The sequence below is a fragment of the Dipodomys spectabilis genome, unplaced genomic scaffold, assembly GCF_019054845.1.
Source record: "Dipodomys spectabilis isolate Male_0828 unplaced genomic scaffold, ASM1905484v1 ptg000234l, whole genome shotgun sequence".
NCBI classification, from domain to species: Eukaryota; Metazoa; Chordata; class Mammalia; order Rodentia; family Heteromyidae; genus Dipodomys; species Dipodomys spectabilis.
This window is the reverse complement of record NW_024870911.1, coordinates 8,228,295-8,245,715: the sequence shown is the minus strand read 5'-3', so window position 1 is coordinate 8,245,715 and position 17,421 is coordinate 8,228,295. Positions and strand designations below refer to the sequence as shown.

General features: G+C 40.7%; 1 protein-coding gene across 1 annotated transcript in view; it reads left to right on the top strand.

Moving 5' to 3' along the window:
* Window positions 1-17,421, top strand: part of Myrfl (myelin regulatory factor like) — a 100,516-nt gene that overhangs the window by 31,247 nt on the left and 51,848 nt on the right. The window contains exons 5-8 of the mRNA XM_042699024.1: window positions 8,212-8,279; window positions 8,375-8,624; window positions 9,486-9,577; window positions 14,458-14,608. Coding sequence (XP_042554958.1) covers window positions 8,212-8,279; window positions 8,375-8,624; window positions 9,486-9,577; window positions 14,458-14,608 — 561 coding nt within the window. The remainder of the gene's footprint in view (window positions 1-8,211; window positions 8,280-8,374; window positions 8,625-9,485; window positions 9,578-14,457; window positions 14,609-17,421) is intronic.

The window sequence follows — 17,421 nt, the reverse complement described above, 5'->3', positions numbered from 1 at the left end:
TTATCCCACGAGGATGACAAGCTCTTAATTCTGTCGGGGGTTCTTGCATGGTGTCATAGAAGCATGTACATAGTAGACACTTGGTCAGCTCAGTACAGAATGTACAGCAAGGTTGCCATCTGAAAGAAATACTGGCTGCTTTGTGGACAGCACATGGATGTTGTGCGTGCACAGGTCATCTCAGCCAGCTGATGGAATCTCTTTAGGTTTGTATAAGTACTCATCCCCAGAGAACTGTGTTTCTCTATTCATCCTCCACAAAAACAAAAGCAAGTTGTATGACCAGGAAGGTAGAGTTTAGAAGGCAAATCATTATACTTTTTGTCAGCTAGTAAGAATCTCTTGATTACTACAACTGTGTCCTTTAGAAGCTTGACACTGTGTTGAACATGCAAAAAGTGACTTCTGGTGTCTGTCACTCTCTATCGTCTGTCTGTGTTACAGAAATCCCTTTCATGTAAGATAGATTCAGAGCACAAAGGCCCAGCACAGTCTACTGTATGCTGCTGAGATTATTGACACGAGGATCATGGGTAGGAAGGAGTTTTGAGGTGCAGGTTGATCCTATTTTTCTTCAAGTTCTTCAATTACCTTTGCTTAACAATTCCCCTCATTTTGAAGGCAGTTCTTTCTTCAAATTCTGCAGAAAGAAGTGCTAAATGTCTCTAAATGAATTAAACATGGCAGGGGATAAAACAACAATGAAATAAAGAAGTAGTTATATTTTGGGAAGGAGAGTAAACTGTAAGGGAAATGTAACATTTTAAAACATTTGAAAATCATAAGCGCATACTGCTGTGATCGAACACAGAGATCCTTTTGTATTTCTTTGTAGCGTAAATATACTTTTGCTTTAGCAGACAATTGCTTTGCTTAGACTCAAACTGTAAACTCCACCTCTTGGGAATTGGCTTATAGTTTCAGTTCCTGCCATACACATTGATGGCTCAGGGATCAGCAGGCAACTTGGGCAGTTATATAAAGAAGCTAGTGTCCCCTCTTCAGCACTTTCCCCCCTCCCCCGAAAATTTGCCTTTCACTTTTCAATAGCCATGTTTATCTTAAACTCTATTTTCTGGTTCTTCAGGCCAGAAAAGCTGTACATTTGTCTTATAGTTTTAGCAGCTATGTGTTCAGAGTTTGACCAGTCTTCAGGCTAAAAGTTATAAATAGCCAGGTGTTGGTGGCTCAGGTTTATACTCCTAACTGCTCAAGAGGCCCAGATCTGAGGATTGTAGTACCAACCTAGCCCAGGTAGGAAAGTCTGTGATTAACTACCAAGCCAAAAGTCCATGTATTGCCTAAAGTACCATACTTGAGCGAAAGGGACAGCACCTAGGCCCTGAGTTCAAGTCCCCAGTACTGGCAGTGTGTTTGTGTGTGTGTGTATGTGTGCGTGCACGTGTGCACGTGCACACACACACACACACACACACACACGAAAGCTGAAAACAGATAACATCCACTGCCATTACCTCTTCCTCTAAGATTCAGTGCTCCTCTGCAATGGTCTTGCTTTTGTCCACTTTCTTTTTTTTTCTTTTCTTTTTTTTTTGTCGGTCATGGGGCTTGAGCTCTGGGCTTGGTCCCTATCCCTCAGCTCTTCAGCTCAAAGCTAGTGCTCTACCACTTGAGCCACAGCACCACTTCTGGTTTTCTAGTGGTTTATTGGAGATAAGAGTCCCACGGACTTTCCGCCCAGGCTGGCTTTGAACCGTGATCCTCAGATCTCAGCCTCCTAGGTAGCTAGGACTATAAGCATGAACCACCGGCGCCCAGCTTGCTTTTGTTCACTTTCTAGTGGACTTTCTTTGGATAGCTTCCTCTCATTCTCTCACCATTTTTAACTGAGAAGTTAAGAGTTTTAATCTGTGAGGAGATAAGTTCTGCTAGGAGTTTACCAGTCATTCAAAAGGCAAAAGAGCTATTGGTTATTGTTCTATGTTCCTTTTTGGTCATTGGTTTTCTACTTTTAATCTCAAAAGCTATCTGAAAATATGTGGCCTTCTGTTGTTCCTGTTGAAGAAGTTCTGTGTATAAACCACTATGCTCAAAGGATGAATTTCATTCTAGGATGAATTCTGTACTGGTCAGACAGAGATCTGATAACCTTGGTAACTTCAAAATACCATCTCCTTACCTCTGAGTATGTTCAATTGCTTTCTTTTCTTTTTGGCAGAGGAAGTAAAAATTATGCTTTTTTCCTATTATAAATAAAAAAGACTAATAAACGTAGACAGGGCTTATTTCTTTATGCTTAATAAAACCTATGTGCAAGTACCTAAAAAGAAAATAGACAGAAAACATACCCATTGTTACACTTCTAAGTCGCCTAAAGTGGTAGGAAATATAGATGTAATTATCTCCTCAGATTTTCAGCCACAAAAAGAATTTAGAGTCCTGCTGTACTAGAAAAATAGAGAACACATTCATATTTAAGCCTACTGCTTTAAAAATACTTTCCTGTGGGCTGCAAACCATAATCAAGTATTCTATATCGCTATGTGTTAGTGCATTAAGATGATGTTAAATATGTTTTAAAGATAAATTTGTTATTTATAATAATTGCTACTCTCAGAAACTAATAGCCAGGAGCATTTGGCTTTTTCCTTCAAATATTTTCATTTGAATCTAGTTAAAATGCTATCCAGATCAGTAATGACATATCTGTATCGATATATTAGTAATAAACAGCTATATCTGTAATGATATATTAGCAAAAACCATCATCAAATATCCCTACCTACATCATAAAATATAAGTTAATCACTTATTTGTCTTGGGTAACATTTTTATTTTCATAGCAACCTATAAAGAATATGCTTTAGTAGAATTTGCATCCTGATACTTTCAAAGACTCAAAGGTAGAAAACATATGTGTCTGGGTGAGTAGGTGAGAGGAGGAGGAAGGCAGGTAAACTTCTGCAGTTCCTCATTAGGTTAGTTTCCTGAGGTTGCCATGTGAAAATATCACAAACCAGATAGTTTAAAAACAATAGAAGGGCTGGGAAGGTGGCTCAGTGGTAGAGTGCTTGCCTTGCATGCATGAGGCCCTTGCATGCATGAGTACCACATAAGCAAAAAAGAAAAAAGCTGGAAGTGGCACTGTGGCTCAAGTGGTAGATTGCTAGCCTTGAGATGAAGAGCTGAGGGACAGCGCCCAGGCCCAGAGTTCAGGCCCACGACCGGACCCCCCAAAAAAACAAAAAGCAATAGTTGAGTCTTTCAATAACAGATGCTTGTAATGAAGTTGTCAGCAGGATTAGTTCCTTCTAGAGACTGTAAGGGAAAATATGTCTGTGTCTCTATCCTAGCCGTCCATCCGGGTGGCTGCCTGTAGTCCTTGGGATTGCTTTGTTTATGGCAGCATATATGTGCCTCTGCCTCTGCTTCTTTGCCTTTGCCTCTCTGTGTCTTCTTTTAGAAGGATATTGAAATCAGAGTCACCCAAGGCCAGGACCATTTTGTTTCTAAATCCTTCATTAATTACATGGGTGTCCAAGCATTTGGGAGAGAGGGACATTAACACACTTTCCTAATCTCATGCTGATTGTGTTCAACTATGCATTTTGTTTAACAAAAAAGTCTGACTCTGCATGTATCTTTCTCTCATTTCCTTTCTTTTTTTTTTTTATTGTGAAAATACTGTATAGAGGGGTTACAATTACATGAGCAAGATAATGAGTACATTTCTTATCAAGCATTGTTGCCTCCTCCTTTGTTTCCCCTTCCCATCCCTTCCCATCTCCACCCCCCGCTCCCCCCCCCCAAAGTTGTAAAGTTGTTTTTCGACATAACGACTTGTACATCTCATTGTTGCAATGGGTCCACCTGTATTATTTTCTTTATATAAGTTCTTTTTGAGGGCACTGAGGGTTGAAACTCAAGGCTTTAGACTTATAAGACAGGTGTTCTACTACTTGAGCCACACCTCTGGATCTTGTTATTTGGGTTACTTTCAAGGTAGGGTCTCACTTTTTGCCCTGGACAATCCTAGGCTGCAGTCTTCTTACTTATGGGTCTCTGTGTTGCTGGAATGACAGGCATGATTTACTGTAATCAGCCATTGGTTGGGAGGGACTCTTAAGAATTTCTGATTTGCCTAGCCTGGCCTTGAAATATGATCCCCTTTTCTGCTTGCAAATAAGGGAAACCATGGGACCTATGTTTCTGTCTTTCTTTTTTTTTTTAATTGTGAAAATACCATACAGAGGGGTTACAATTACATGGGCAAGATAATGAGTACATTTCTTATCAAGCATTGTAGCCTCCTCCTTTGTTTCCCCTTCCCTTCCCTTCCCAACTCCCACCCTTCCCCCCCTCTTCGCCCCCTCCCCCCCCCACCCCACCCCACCCCCACCCCCCACCAAAGTTGTAAAGTTCATTTTTCAATGAGTTGTATATCTCATTGTTGCAATGGGTCCACCTGTATCCCTATTTAAAGATTTGTTTTTGCCCTTCCCCTCCACAAATTATACCAACTTCAAATACAATGAAAGCAGGGGTTATACCATGGGGGAGGGACATACAAAGCAACAAAGAAATCATCTTATAAATCTGAAACAATTGCAAGAAAGAAAAAACATTTGAATACTTATCTTGGGGTTCATTTCACCTAACATCAACTTATCTGACCTTTTCTGCTTGTCTCAGACATATACTAGTTATTGCAAATTAGAGAAACCATGGGACCTATGTTTCTTTGGGCCTGGCTTACTTCACTTAATATAATTTTTTCCAAGTCTTTCCATTTCCTAACAAATGGGGCAATGTCATTCTTTCTGATGGAGGCATAGAATTCCATTGTGTATATATACAACATTTTCTGGATCCATTCATCTACTGAGGGACATCTGGGTTGGTTCCATATCTTAGCTATGGTAAATAATGCTGCAATAAACACAGTTGGGCTGGTAGCTTTACTATGGTCTTGTTTGTTATCATTCAGGTAAATGCCCAAAAGTGGGATTGCTGGGTCATAAGGGAGCTCTATGTGGAGTCTTTTGAGGAACCTCCATACTACTTTCCAAAGTGGTTGAACAAGTTTACACTCCTACCAACAATGCAGTTGGGTTCCCTTCTGTCCACATCCCCTCCAGCATCTGTTGTTATTAGACTTCTTGATTATAGCCATTCTAACTGGGTGAGGTGGTATCTCAATGTTGTTTTGACTTGCATTTCTTTTATGGCTAGGGAGGTCGAGCATTTCTGCATGTGTCTGTTGGCCATCCTTCTTTCCTTTTCAGAGAAATTTTTCTTTAAGTCTTTAGCCCACTTATTTATTGGGCAGTTGTTTCTTTGAGGATTTGTTGTTGGGGGATTTAATTTTTTGAGTTCCAGGTATATTTTAGATATGAGACCCTTGTCCATTGTGTGGCTAGTGAAGATCTTCTCCCAATCCGTGGGCTTTCTGTTGATCTTGCTACCTATGTCCTTTGCCATGCAGAAGCTCTGCAACTTCATGCAATCCCATTTGTCCAACCATTCTTTGATTTGTTGTGTTTCTGGGTCTCTATTAAGAAAATTTCTGCCTGTGCCAAGGAGACCTAGGGTTTTTCCTATTCCATCCTGTAATGTTTTCAAGGTGTCTGCTTTGATTTTGAGGTCTTTGATCCATTTGGAGTTGATTCTAGTGCAGGGTGAGATATGGGAATCTAACTTTAGTTTTCTACAAGTGATTAACCAATTTTGCCAGCACCATTTACTGAAGAGGCTGTCTTTCTTCCATTCTATTTTTTTAGCTTGCTTATCGAAGATTAGATGGCTATAGGTCTGTGGGTTCATTTCTGGGTTTTCAATTCTATTCCATTGGTCTTGAGGTCTGTTCTTGTGCCAGTACCAAGCTGTTTTGATTACTAAAGGTCAGATAAGATGATGTTAGGCAAAATGAACCTCAAGATAAGGACACAAGTGGTTTTTTCTTTCTTGCTATTGTTTCTAACATATTTATAAGGTGATTGTTTTGTTGTTTTTTATGTCCCTTCCCCACGGTATAACCCCTGTTTTCACTGTATTTGATGTTGGTATAATTTGGGGAGGAGAAAGAAAAAACAAATTGTTTAAATAGGGATACAGGTGGACCCATTGCAACGAGATGTACAAAATGCTATGTTGAAAACGAACTTTACAACTTTGGCGGGGGGCGGGGGGCGGGGGGCGGGGAGCAGGGGAGAGTGTAGTCGTGAAGATGGGAGGGCAGGAATGATAGGGGAAAACAAAGGAGGAAGCAACAATGCTTGATAAGAAATGAACTTATTACCTTGCTCATGTAATTGTAACCCCTCTGTACAGTATTTTCACAATAAAAAGCTTATTAAAAATAAAAAAGCAATTTTAGTGAGAAAAATAATTTATGGAAATACAGGAGGGAAGCTATATCTACTGTGAGATTTTTTTTTTTTTTGGTCCGGTTGTGGGGCCTGAACTCTGGGCCTGGGCGCTGTCCCTCAGCTCTTCAGCTCAAGGCTAGTGCTCTACCACTTGAGCCACAGCGCCACTTCCGGCTTTTTCTTTTTGCTTATGTGGTGCTGGGGAATCGAACCCAGGGCCTCATGCATGCAAGGCAAGCGCTCTACCACCAGCCCCATACTGTGAGATATTTTTAATGGAAGACATGATATCACTGTTTTAATTAAAACAGCAACAAAATAGAAAAAAAAAATGAACCCATGATCTCTGCCTCCCAAGTACCTAGGACTACAAGTTTGAGCCACTGTGTTAACTTTTTAAATCATATGATTTTTTAAACATTCAATATTTCTTAGGCACATATTCCAATTCCTTATTTGTGGGAAATCTGTTTAAATGCATGTAAATCAGAGTTGAGGAAGAGCTTAGTGTACACACACACACACACACACATACACACACACACACACATATATGCACTATTTCAGTCAGTCATGGAGCTTGATCCCAGGGCCTGCATGCTGTCCTTGAGCTATTTTGCACTTTACCATTTGAGCCACAGCTTCACTTCCAGTTTTCTGGTGGTTAAATGGAGATAAGAGTCCCAGGGAACCTTCCTGGCTGGCTTCAAATCTCAGTCCTCAGATCTCAGCCTCATGAGTAGCTAGGATTACAGGTGTGAGCCACCAGTGCCCAGCAACATTTATATTTTTAATTCATCTTTCTATGTTGAGTTCAGAGCTCACACATGGCCTTAACTCTACCTCATACCTTATACCATAGCTTTCCTGGTTCCCTTTCTCCATAGATTAAACCTTTCCTACTTCTTTTTGCGTGGTTTGAGGAAGCTGATCTAAGGACTTATTTGTTTCTTAATCAAGCCCAAACCCTGCAGCCTTCCCCTACTCCTCCCCCACTCCTAAAATCAGAAGTGACAGCAGTGTCTTAGAGTGCATTTGATTGTATAACTTGCTGACTCCTGTGTTCCATCTCCAGGTAGTTTTGTTGCCTTTCCCATCTTGTTTATTCAGTCCTGTCTGCCCTAGTTCTGCCTGCCCTGTCTTATTATCATATGTCATGTGGCCTCTGGTTATGTTCTATATCCTTTTTTGTGTATACTTTTCTTTGTTGCTTTGTATTTGTCTAGATTGAGTTTTTAGAGGAAGGCAAATGTTAATCCTTTCTTCCCTTATTAATAGGAAATGAATAACTTTGAGGAGTCAATATAACTCTTCTAAGTCATTTTAGAAAAGCAAACCCAAACCTATCTCTTCTTTGTGTTATTTTGGAATACTAATCTTCTGAGCAAGTGAAGGGTGGTAGGTCTTCTGTATGAAGTAGAATCAGGATCTCTGATAGTGAGGAACTTGTTAGTCTTTTGGCTCAAACTGTCTATACAGCTGTCTCTCGAGGGGAGGGATGTTAAGAGCGATGGCAATGTTCATTAAACTGCATTGAGCATTCACTGTGTTTGCAGATTGTGTGATGGGCTGCATAGGCATGATCTCAATTCTCACAATACTTGAAGTACATCTAATCATTGTTTCCATTTTGTAGGTGGGGAAACAAAAGTCTGGAGATGTTTAGTACTTGTTCACAGTTAGGAAGTGGGGGAGCTGGTCTTCAAAGCCCAGTCACTTAGCCATGCCATGGCACCCGACCTAGTCTGATGGGCTTTGTCTTCACCCCTAGCACCTGGAGCCACCATCGTGGGCTGTAGTCTGAGGGCTGTTTCCTGCTTGTGACAAAAGTATGGTGGAATAGAGTAAAACAAAAAAAGTAATCCATGTCTCTAATCCTCAGGCAACGCAAGCTCCCAGACACTCCACCCTATTCTTCATCAGACCCATGCTCTCCTCCCCAGGCCAAAGGTGAGTGTCTTCTACCCTCTGGATATCCTGCACTATCATTCTCCTTGGCCCCTGCAAGGTGAGATAGTGGCACTTCTCACTTGTGTCTTTCCCAGGTGCATGCTGCCAGACCCTGAAGCCGATTGCTGGGAAGTCTCCAGCTGCCTTTCTCCACTCCAAGGCCATGCCGGGGCCACTGCCAGCCCATCCACTGCAGAGCATGTCTTTAATGAGCGACTCTGGCCAAACCCACAGCAGTTTTCACGACTGCTACCCAGATACCAGTCATCCTCTGCACCAAACTGTGCCTTCCCATCTGGGGATAAGTTGTTCTTTCCACCCGCAGCCTCTGTGCCACATTCCTGGGTAAAGGGCAAGATATTTAGTTATAAAAGACCTGAGCAAAAAAGCCTCAGAGCCAATGAGACGGACTAAGCCTGTCCAGGAGATGGCGGTGTTGAGACGTATATGGGACACATAGTCTAGGTTTAAACAATATTAATTAAAAATCCACTCATTTCAAGGTCCCCATTCAACCAAAAGCTAAAATGTCAGGAATACATAGGAACTTCCAGCAATGGAAGAGCAGTGTTTGATGAGGAGCCTTACCAAACTACTGAGGGAATTAATTTGTGAATTAATTAAGGAGAGATTGTCTTTTCTTCTTTCCTCTTTTTCTTCCTCCTCAGGATTAGAAAATAAAGACCACTAAAACGATGTGGTCAAACACTGGTAGTTCACTCCTGTAATCCTAGCTATTCAGTAGGCTGAGATCTGAGGATCAAGGATCAAGGCTAACTCTGTATAGAAAAGTTCATGAGATTCTTATCTTCAGTTAGCCAGCAAAAAGCCAGAAGTGGAGGTGTGACTCAAATGATAGAATTCCAGCTTTGAGTGAAAAAGACAAACAGGAGTGAAAGGCCGTGAGTTCCAGTCTCAATATGGGAATGCACACAGAGACACAGAGTAAAACCTGTATTTTACATTTATATCTTTGTTTCAATAAACCCTCTGCCTTTAAAAGATTACCAGTGTATTTTTCAGGAAGGTAAATCTCATATTCATTGGAAAAAGAATACTGTATTCCAGAATTTTAGGGCTCAAGGAACCTTAACTATTTGAGGTTAGACTCAGGGAAATTGAGAACAGACATCTGGAAAATTAAACTGGATTTAATGGACTGGAGAGAAAGGATCCCTAATGCTCCTTTTGATTTCTTGACTGTAGAGCCTCATTGCCTCCATCAAAGAAGAGGAAGCACACGCAGACCCTGGAGGAATCTGAGGACTGCCAAGTGTGGGCCCACCACTCTAGATCAAGTGAGCAAACCTGGGCTATGGCAAAGCCAGGGTCCTTGAGACCTTGGCCATTCATTGGCTTTTGAGCAGCACTACAAAACTGTATTCTCTGTCACAGAAGAGCAACGGTAGGTTTGGGAAGTTTATTTTCCCTTTTGACATGTCTAGCATACAGGTGAGTCACACAGGTGGGACACATAGGTGCTCTAGGGAGAGGATGCACTTCTGCCTTAGTGGTACAGATGAAGTGCCAAGCTTTCACTTCAGGAGCAGTATGTCCCAGAGGATGCAAGTGGTCCAGTGCTCTCAAGAGCTTTCAGTACTCGCTGCTTTCTTTGGTCACTGCAATCCTTCTTAACCTTTTTTTTTTTTTTGTTCCGATCGTGGGGGCTGAACTCTGGGCCTGGGCACTGTCCCTCAGCTCTTCAGCTCAAGGCTAGTGCTCTACCACTTGAGCCACAGCGCCACTTCCGGCTTTTTTCTTTTTGCTTATGTGGTGCTGAGGAATTGAACCCAGGGCATCATGCAAGGCAAGCACTTTACCACTAAGCCACCTTCCCAGCCCCCTTAACCTTTTTTTTTTTTAATGCATTTTTCTTTATTGTTATTGTTGACGTGATATACAGAGGGAAGGGATGGCAGTTACATAAGTTAGATAAAGAGTACATTTTTTACAATTGTTATTGTATAGGTGATGTGCAGAGGGGCTAGGTACATAAGTCAAGAGTACCATTCTTTTTGAATAGTATTTCCCCCTCATTTTCTCTCTTTCCCTCCCCACCCAATCCTCCTTAACCTTAATGCACGATTAATTAAAGTGGTCTTGGTGAAGAGTAGAGTCTGACTTCATAAATGTGAACTGGTATTTTAAACAAGCTCCCAGGTGAGGCCTGATGCATGAAAGATGCTTTGAGAAGCAAGACTTTAGAGGATTTTTTCCAGAGGAAAGAAGGTGGAAAGTTGAGCTATTCCTCAATTCATTGCCAATTGGCAGGATTCCAGTAGACCTTTGAAATTTTATAAAATCATTTTAGAAGTCTTTTTCAGAAACATCTGATACCCAAGTGAATGGCCTACCTAGTTTTCTGTCTTATATAACGTGCAATGCATCATCTCCCTGCACCCCAACCCCAACCCTACCCCTGCCCCAACCAATGAACTGCAAGCCTTTATTCTGGAAGGGCTACACCTTAACACCTTCCCACCAACTTTTATATTTTCATTATTGAAATTCTTCTGTAGTCTCATTCAGTATATCTTTTGAATTTAATGATCTGATCAATTTGGGAACCAATTGTTCTTTTGGAATCTGAAGATATGAACTTTCAAATTTTCCATAGCCCAAATGCCATAGCCTTTCCTGGGAAAAAGATAATACTGGAGGCTGGTTCAACCAGCCTGGAAATATTCATTTAGACAGTGTGAACAATGCTCACAAATAGGGCATCAAGTCCCATCTCTCCTGTCTCCCTCAGTCAGCTGGGCAAGAACACAAGGATTTCCTCTGGGGCTTCTCCCTCCCAGTCCCATTCCCAAGCTCTAGAGGGTTACACAGCTCTTGAGGAGATGCACAGGACTTTCTCACCAACACAATTGCTGTCTTTACCTTTAACAGCCCTGTGGGATGTCACATTCTGGGAGATCAGGCTTCAGCTCCATCCAGGGCTGGATAGACAACAAAGTCCCCCTCACAGCCAAGTTGCCCATGGCACCATCTCCTGGGAGAGCTATGTTAGAATTGTGTTGGGCCCCCAGCCTTACATAAGCAGTCTCTACTTCCTCCTTTCCTTTCTCACAGATTCATGATGACCACAAGTCCACTTTCTTTCTTCTTCCAAAGCTAAATACACACAATATTAATTAAAGCATTACTGGGCTGTCCAAAGCAATGCTATCCAAACACTTTTTGTGGGGGATAACATGAAGCTTGTCATCCACCTTACCCTAGTTTCTCTAGGTATCTTTGCATCCAGCCTGTGGTTAAAACATAAAGGCTGAACTAATTCCTAGCCAGCTGTGGGAACCATCTGCTCTTTCCTCCCACAGATGCCCTACCCGCTTAGGGGATACAGGGCCAAGGCACTCAAACCTTCCAAGCATTTTCTCAATGGATCAGATTGTTGCCTAACTTTTCCAGAGTTAAGCTGCATCTATGATAGATTTCTGTTGCTTGTTCCAGACAGGTTATTGATTTTTCTTCCACCACCTTTAAAGAAAGTTCTGGTAGAATGACCGAGATGCCCTAACAGATAGGAACTCAAAGAAACCTTGTTTAAGTTCTATTTAAAGGTCACTGAAAAACTGAAGATATTTGGTTCCAGACAATTCTTAAGAATGAAAACTATCACATTCTCAGGGCATAAACAGAAAAATTAAACAAAAACAGCAATAAAACCCCCTAAAACCAAACAAAAACAAAAACAATAGCAAAGAGTGAATCCAAATGCCACATTTTCATAATAGTTTTAGCACACGTTTTCTGGTGGAGATCTCTTATTTAATGTTTCAGAGACCAGGAGAAAGACTACAATTGGAGGAAGATAGAGGGGCTCACATCAGTCTCCCAGACAGAAATAGGATTGCCAATTTCTTATGGGAGATTCCACATTTGTTAATGACATTTAAAATCTTTGCTTCTATCCAAGTGCTGTTGGCTCACACAAGTAATCCTAGCTAGTCAGGAGACTGAGATCTGATGATCATGTTTGGAAGCCACCCCTGGCAGAAAAGTCTCTTAAGACTCTTATCTTTAATTTACTAACAAAAAGTGGTATGTCTAAAGTGGTAGAGCACCAGCTTTTAGTAAAAAAAGCACAAGGCCCTGAATTCAAGTCCCGATAACCCTCTCCCCCACAGCATACACACAGAGAACCCCTATCTCCTAACTACGTTAAGAAGGTTGAGAAGCATCACTGAGCATATCGTACTACCTAATGAGCCTATACCTAGGAAGAGGTCTTCCTAGACCTTCTCTCAATAGTATGAGAGAGGGAAAAAAAAGAAGAATGAGTCTCTTCCTTTCTGAGAATTTGATGGAAGCAGAGCCATGACCAGGTATTGTTCTTGTTTTTGCTTTTGAGAAGATTTTTACACTAGGGAGCTTTTATTGTCCATCTTTTGTGTTTTTACACAGGAAGAAGCCTTTCAGGAGTTTATATCTACACAAAGAAACAAAAAAATACATTTTTGCTTATGTGATATTTAATTCCTATATTCAAAAAAAGATACATGTTTTCTGTGACATTCATCATTGAAAGCAACTTGAAGCATCCCTGTTCATTTATACTATGAAACACACAGTGAGAGTAGAAAGAAACAAGAGTTGAAATAGTAAAAGAAAACCCATCCCTTTGCTCCCATTTCCCTTATGTAGCTTGGTAACATATATTGGGGCTGACTGTGGTGTTATTGATGGCAGCCTGCACCTGGTCTTACCACCACCCACCATTTCCTTCTCACTTTCACCCCAGCCATGAGTGATGGTAAGGAGTTAGAAGAAAGGGGAACAACAATGACCACAATAGCATTTTACATAACATTACGTAAATTATGAATGGCTTGGGAGGCATACTCAAATTGAGATTGACAGCTTAACTGGGTTTATGCAAAGATAATGATTGTCCCTGTGAAGTTGCTGTTACTGGATTATTTTTGGCATGTGGAAGTGGCAGTTTCATATAGTTGATATTACAGACCAACAAGAGCTTCTCTGTGTTACTTTGTCTTGGTTTTAAGTTTGGAAAGTGCTTTCACTTCTATCTTATTCTCTGCTGTGACATGTTGCAAGGCAGACTGAGGACATGTTTTTATTTCTAGTTTGTACCTGAGCTTTGTAAGATTGTATATAATGCATCTGAAATCAGAAACCTAAGTGGGAGCAACAGATTCTTGGTACCACAAAGATCTGTGGTACCAAGAATTAGGATATATTGGCTACATTACTAAAACAAAAATGCATAGATTCTTTTTGTTTTTGGGTCTGGTCATGGGCCTGAACTCTGGGCCTGGGCGCTGTCCCTCAGCTCTTCACCTTAAGGCTATCACTATACCACTTGAGCCACAACACCACTTCCGGCTTTTTTTTTCTGCTTATGTGGTACTGGAATCGAACCCAGGGCAAGGCAACCATTCTACCACTGAGCCACCTTCCCAGCCCAAAAATGCATAGATTCTTAAAAAAAAAAAAAAAGAAAGAAAACCTAACTAAACTAATAAAACAAAATACCGGTACTCTGGTATATAAAAACTCAGAAAAGCTATTGACTCTTATAATCCAAGGGTTTAAGATTAGGCCTATAATTCAAATCTTATCAGGACCTGGAAGTCCCTTTGTTAATTTTTTGTTGTTGTTGTTGTTGTTGTACTGGCTTCATTCCTAGATGGGCTGTTCCCACTGTACCAAAATGGTGCCAGCAGCTCTTGGGAATTTGTTTCCCAGGTTCAAATCTCATGAAAAAGAGGGATCTTCTTGGAACCTACATTCCCTGAAATGATAGATCGACTCTGCTTATTGAATGAAGCCACTTGGGCCATTCCTGATGCAAATACTGGATACTATTCTTTGATTCAATGTACCGTGGGCCACCTACCCTCCTTAGGTCAGACAGAGACTTCCCTGGAACCACACAGACTGGAAATGAAGAGAAATTCTTCAGGAAATCTCGAGGATGAAATCCCCCTCCCCACCCCCACCCCCGCAAGTGTCTACCATCTCCCTCTTAGAGATTCCCTGAGCCCCAAGCTGTTCTTACAGATGCTGTCATAAACCAGCTATACTTCTTTCTCTCAGTGCTCAGCAGCTCCCACCTCACCCCTAGCCTGCTTAGTAGCTCTGCATATCTGTCTGTGAGTCTAGGAAGACAGTATGGTAGGGGGATTCTAACCTACCTGTTTCTTTCCAGTGACAAGTAGGAACCACAGCAGTGATGTACAGACCCATGACAGCGAGGGACAGAACGGGGTGCGTGTGGACCAGTGCTTTCCTGCTCTGAAGTGGTGGCCATACCAAAGTGTTCCTTGGCATAGCTTATTTGACAGTCATTATGAAAAACTGTAAGAGGCTTTAGCAATGTGCTTTGGGGTGGGCCGTGGGCATTAAGGTGGAGACTGGGGAGAAGCACCGAATCTCAGAACCAAATTCTGGTATTTGTCACAACAGATCAGATGAGATGATCAAGGGGAAAGTCTGTCTTACACCTTATGTGTTATATACTAATAAATAAATGATCAGGATATGAATTTCTGGCTGTTCCCAACCTGACATTAATCTAACTCACTATAATTTACCTACCAAATGCTAGAAGAGGGAGAAATCTTCCTGGGATCACATGCCTAGTTTAAAGTAAAGCTTGGAAAAGAGAGCTTGCCCAAATCACTAATATTTAATCTTGCTATTAATTTACTTTATCACAGAACATTTTTGGAGAACCATGATACCTTGTTAGCCATTGACCATCCTTAACATTTGTGCTACAAATCAGTACTATCAAGTTCATTGTCAACATATTCTGCAAATGTTGATTATTTAGCCTCAGTCATAGTGGGTGGTTTCATTATATTAAATCATACAGACTATATAAAATAAAATGATAGAAATTATCCTAATGCTGGGAAAGTTTCACCCTATTTTAGGACATTATAGTTATAAAAAAAATAGATGTGGTGCTAGCTACTCAGGAGGCTAAGATCTAAGAATCATAGTTTGAAGCCAGTCCAAGTAAGAAAGTCTGTGAGACTCTCATCTCCAATTAACCACCAAAAAGCTAGAAGTGGAGGTATGGCTTGAGTGGTAGAGCACCAGTCTTGACTGAAATAGCTAAGGTGCACAGGCCCTGATTTTATGTCCTAATATTGCCGTGTGCGCGTGCACACACACACACACACACACATGTGGATTCATGAATTATTAACCTTAAGTCATCTATTTATTCTTTAGCTTTTGATTTACTTTCCTAAGGCTTCTACAGTTTTGCTAGGTTGAAAATGCTTTCTTGAGTTATCACAAAATATTAGTAAATAATAAGCTTATCCCTAGGACTTACGTTAGGTGGGCTAGAAGGAAGAAATAGGTTCCTTAGAGTCTAGTGAGTTGATGTAGGAGGCACAATATAAAATTACCATTTTTTGCAGCCAGAAAACCTTTTTTAAACAGCTAATTAACGATCATAAAAATCAATTGAAGGAAGTGGCGCTGTAGCTCAAGTGGTAGAGCACTCGCCTTAAGCTGAAGAGCTGAGGGACAATGCTCAGGCCCAGAGTTTAAGCCCCATGACCAACAACAACAACAACAAAAATTTGGTAAAAATCAATTGAATAAGAAAGAGAAAATAAAATGTGAAAGTCCTGGGTCTTAGTTTTAGTCATGGCTTTCATTTGATTGTCTTTCAGGGATGAATTTCTTGATTACCAAGATATGAAAATGTTACAACCAGTCTTATGTTTTAGTTAAACCTTTAATGCTTTTCTGTCACTATGTTTCTGACTTAGTCGTTTTTTATTTTGAAGTAAGAGTCATCTCTCTTCTAATTTGAAGAGATTTTTTTTTTTCTTTTCTTTTCTTTTTTTTTTTTTTGTCAGTCTGTGGCTTAAACTCTGGGCCTGGGCACTCTCCCTGAGCAATTAAACTCAAGGCTAGTGCTCTACCACTTGAGCCACAGTGCCACTTGCGTTTTTCTAGTGGTTTATTGGAGCTAAGAGTCTCATGGAATTTCTTGCTCAAGCTGGCTTTGAACCATGATCCTCAGCCTCCTGAGTAGTTAGGATTACAGGCATGAGCCACCAGTGCCCAGCTGAGGAGATTTTTTTTTTTTAAACTTACTTTAATAGTCTATCTTTGCTCCATTGATCTAGAAAAAAAGGGGCGAGAACACAGGTTATAGAAGCAGACTTATTTAGAATATTTAGCTATAATTTGCTTTTCCTAAGCTAAAAAGGATGGCAATATTCACCCAGATGAGAAATCAGGGACTCCTGATTTCATTATTCATGTCACTGAGATAGAAAAATCACTTACTTCTTCATAGATAATTACCTTTAATTTGTTCAAAAGGTTGTTTACCTGGATTACCTAAAAGCGATGAAGTTAGGGATTACAATTTTATTAAATATCTTTGGGAATGATGCTTAAATTTGTGTTTCAAAAGAACTCCTAAAAGCCAATTTAGTTTACTTTAAGCTTAATTTTTTATGTTCAGAGTAGAAGTGACTTTCTTGAATAAACAGGTTTCTGTGATCAGAGATTGGCATTTAAAGCTCAGCATAATCTTCCGTATAATTTTTGTTGATTGATTCAGCTTTGGCATCTAGCTGTTGCTCAGTTTCAGGCGAGAGCTCATATCTGAACTGTAAGCCTTACATCTTCATTTACTTTTGAGTACTGATGATGAAGCATCAAACATGGCAGAAAATATCCTTTTTACTTTTCTCAATCAGGACATTTCTTATCACTCCTCATGGATACAATTCTATTCATCTCTAGCCAGTTGGCAGGTTAATTGTAGAAATCTAAGTCAATGTACACGTTTCCAGATGGCATACGACATGTAGTCTTTACCAAATTCCCTGCTCAATGAATTTTTCTTTTGCTGCTGGTGAGCACACTGATGGTGATTGCCTTTGATTGATCAGCCACTTGAAGGTAATCAATGGTTCAATGTTTTGATCAATTGGAGGAGTGCTTACCTTGCAAAGAACATGGACACTCTTTCCCAAGAGACCCATTAATACTTTCTATTTCTGGAAGTAGAGCCACATTAAGAAACTCTGTGTTTGGGCTGGGAAGGTGGCTCAGTGGTAGAGTGCTTGCCTTGCATGCCTGAGGCTCTGGGTTCGATTCCTCAGCACCACATAAGCAAAAAAAAAAAGCC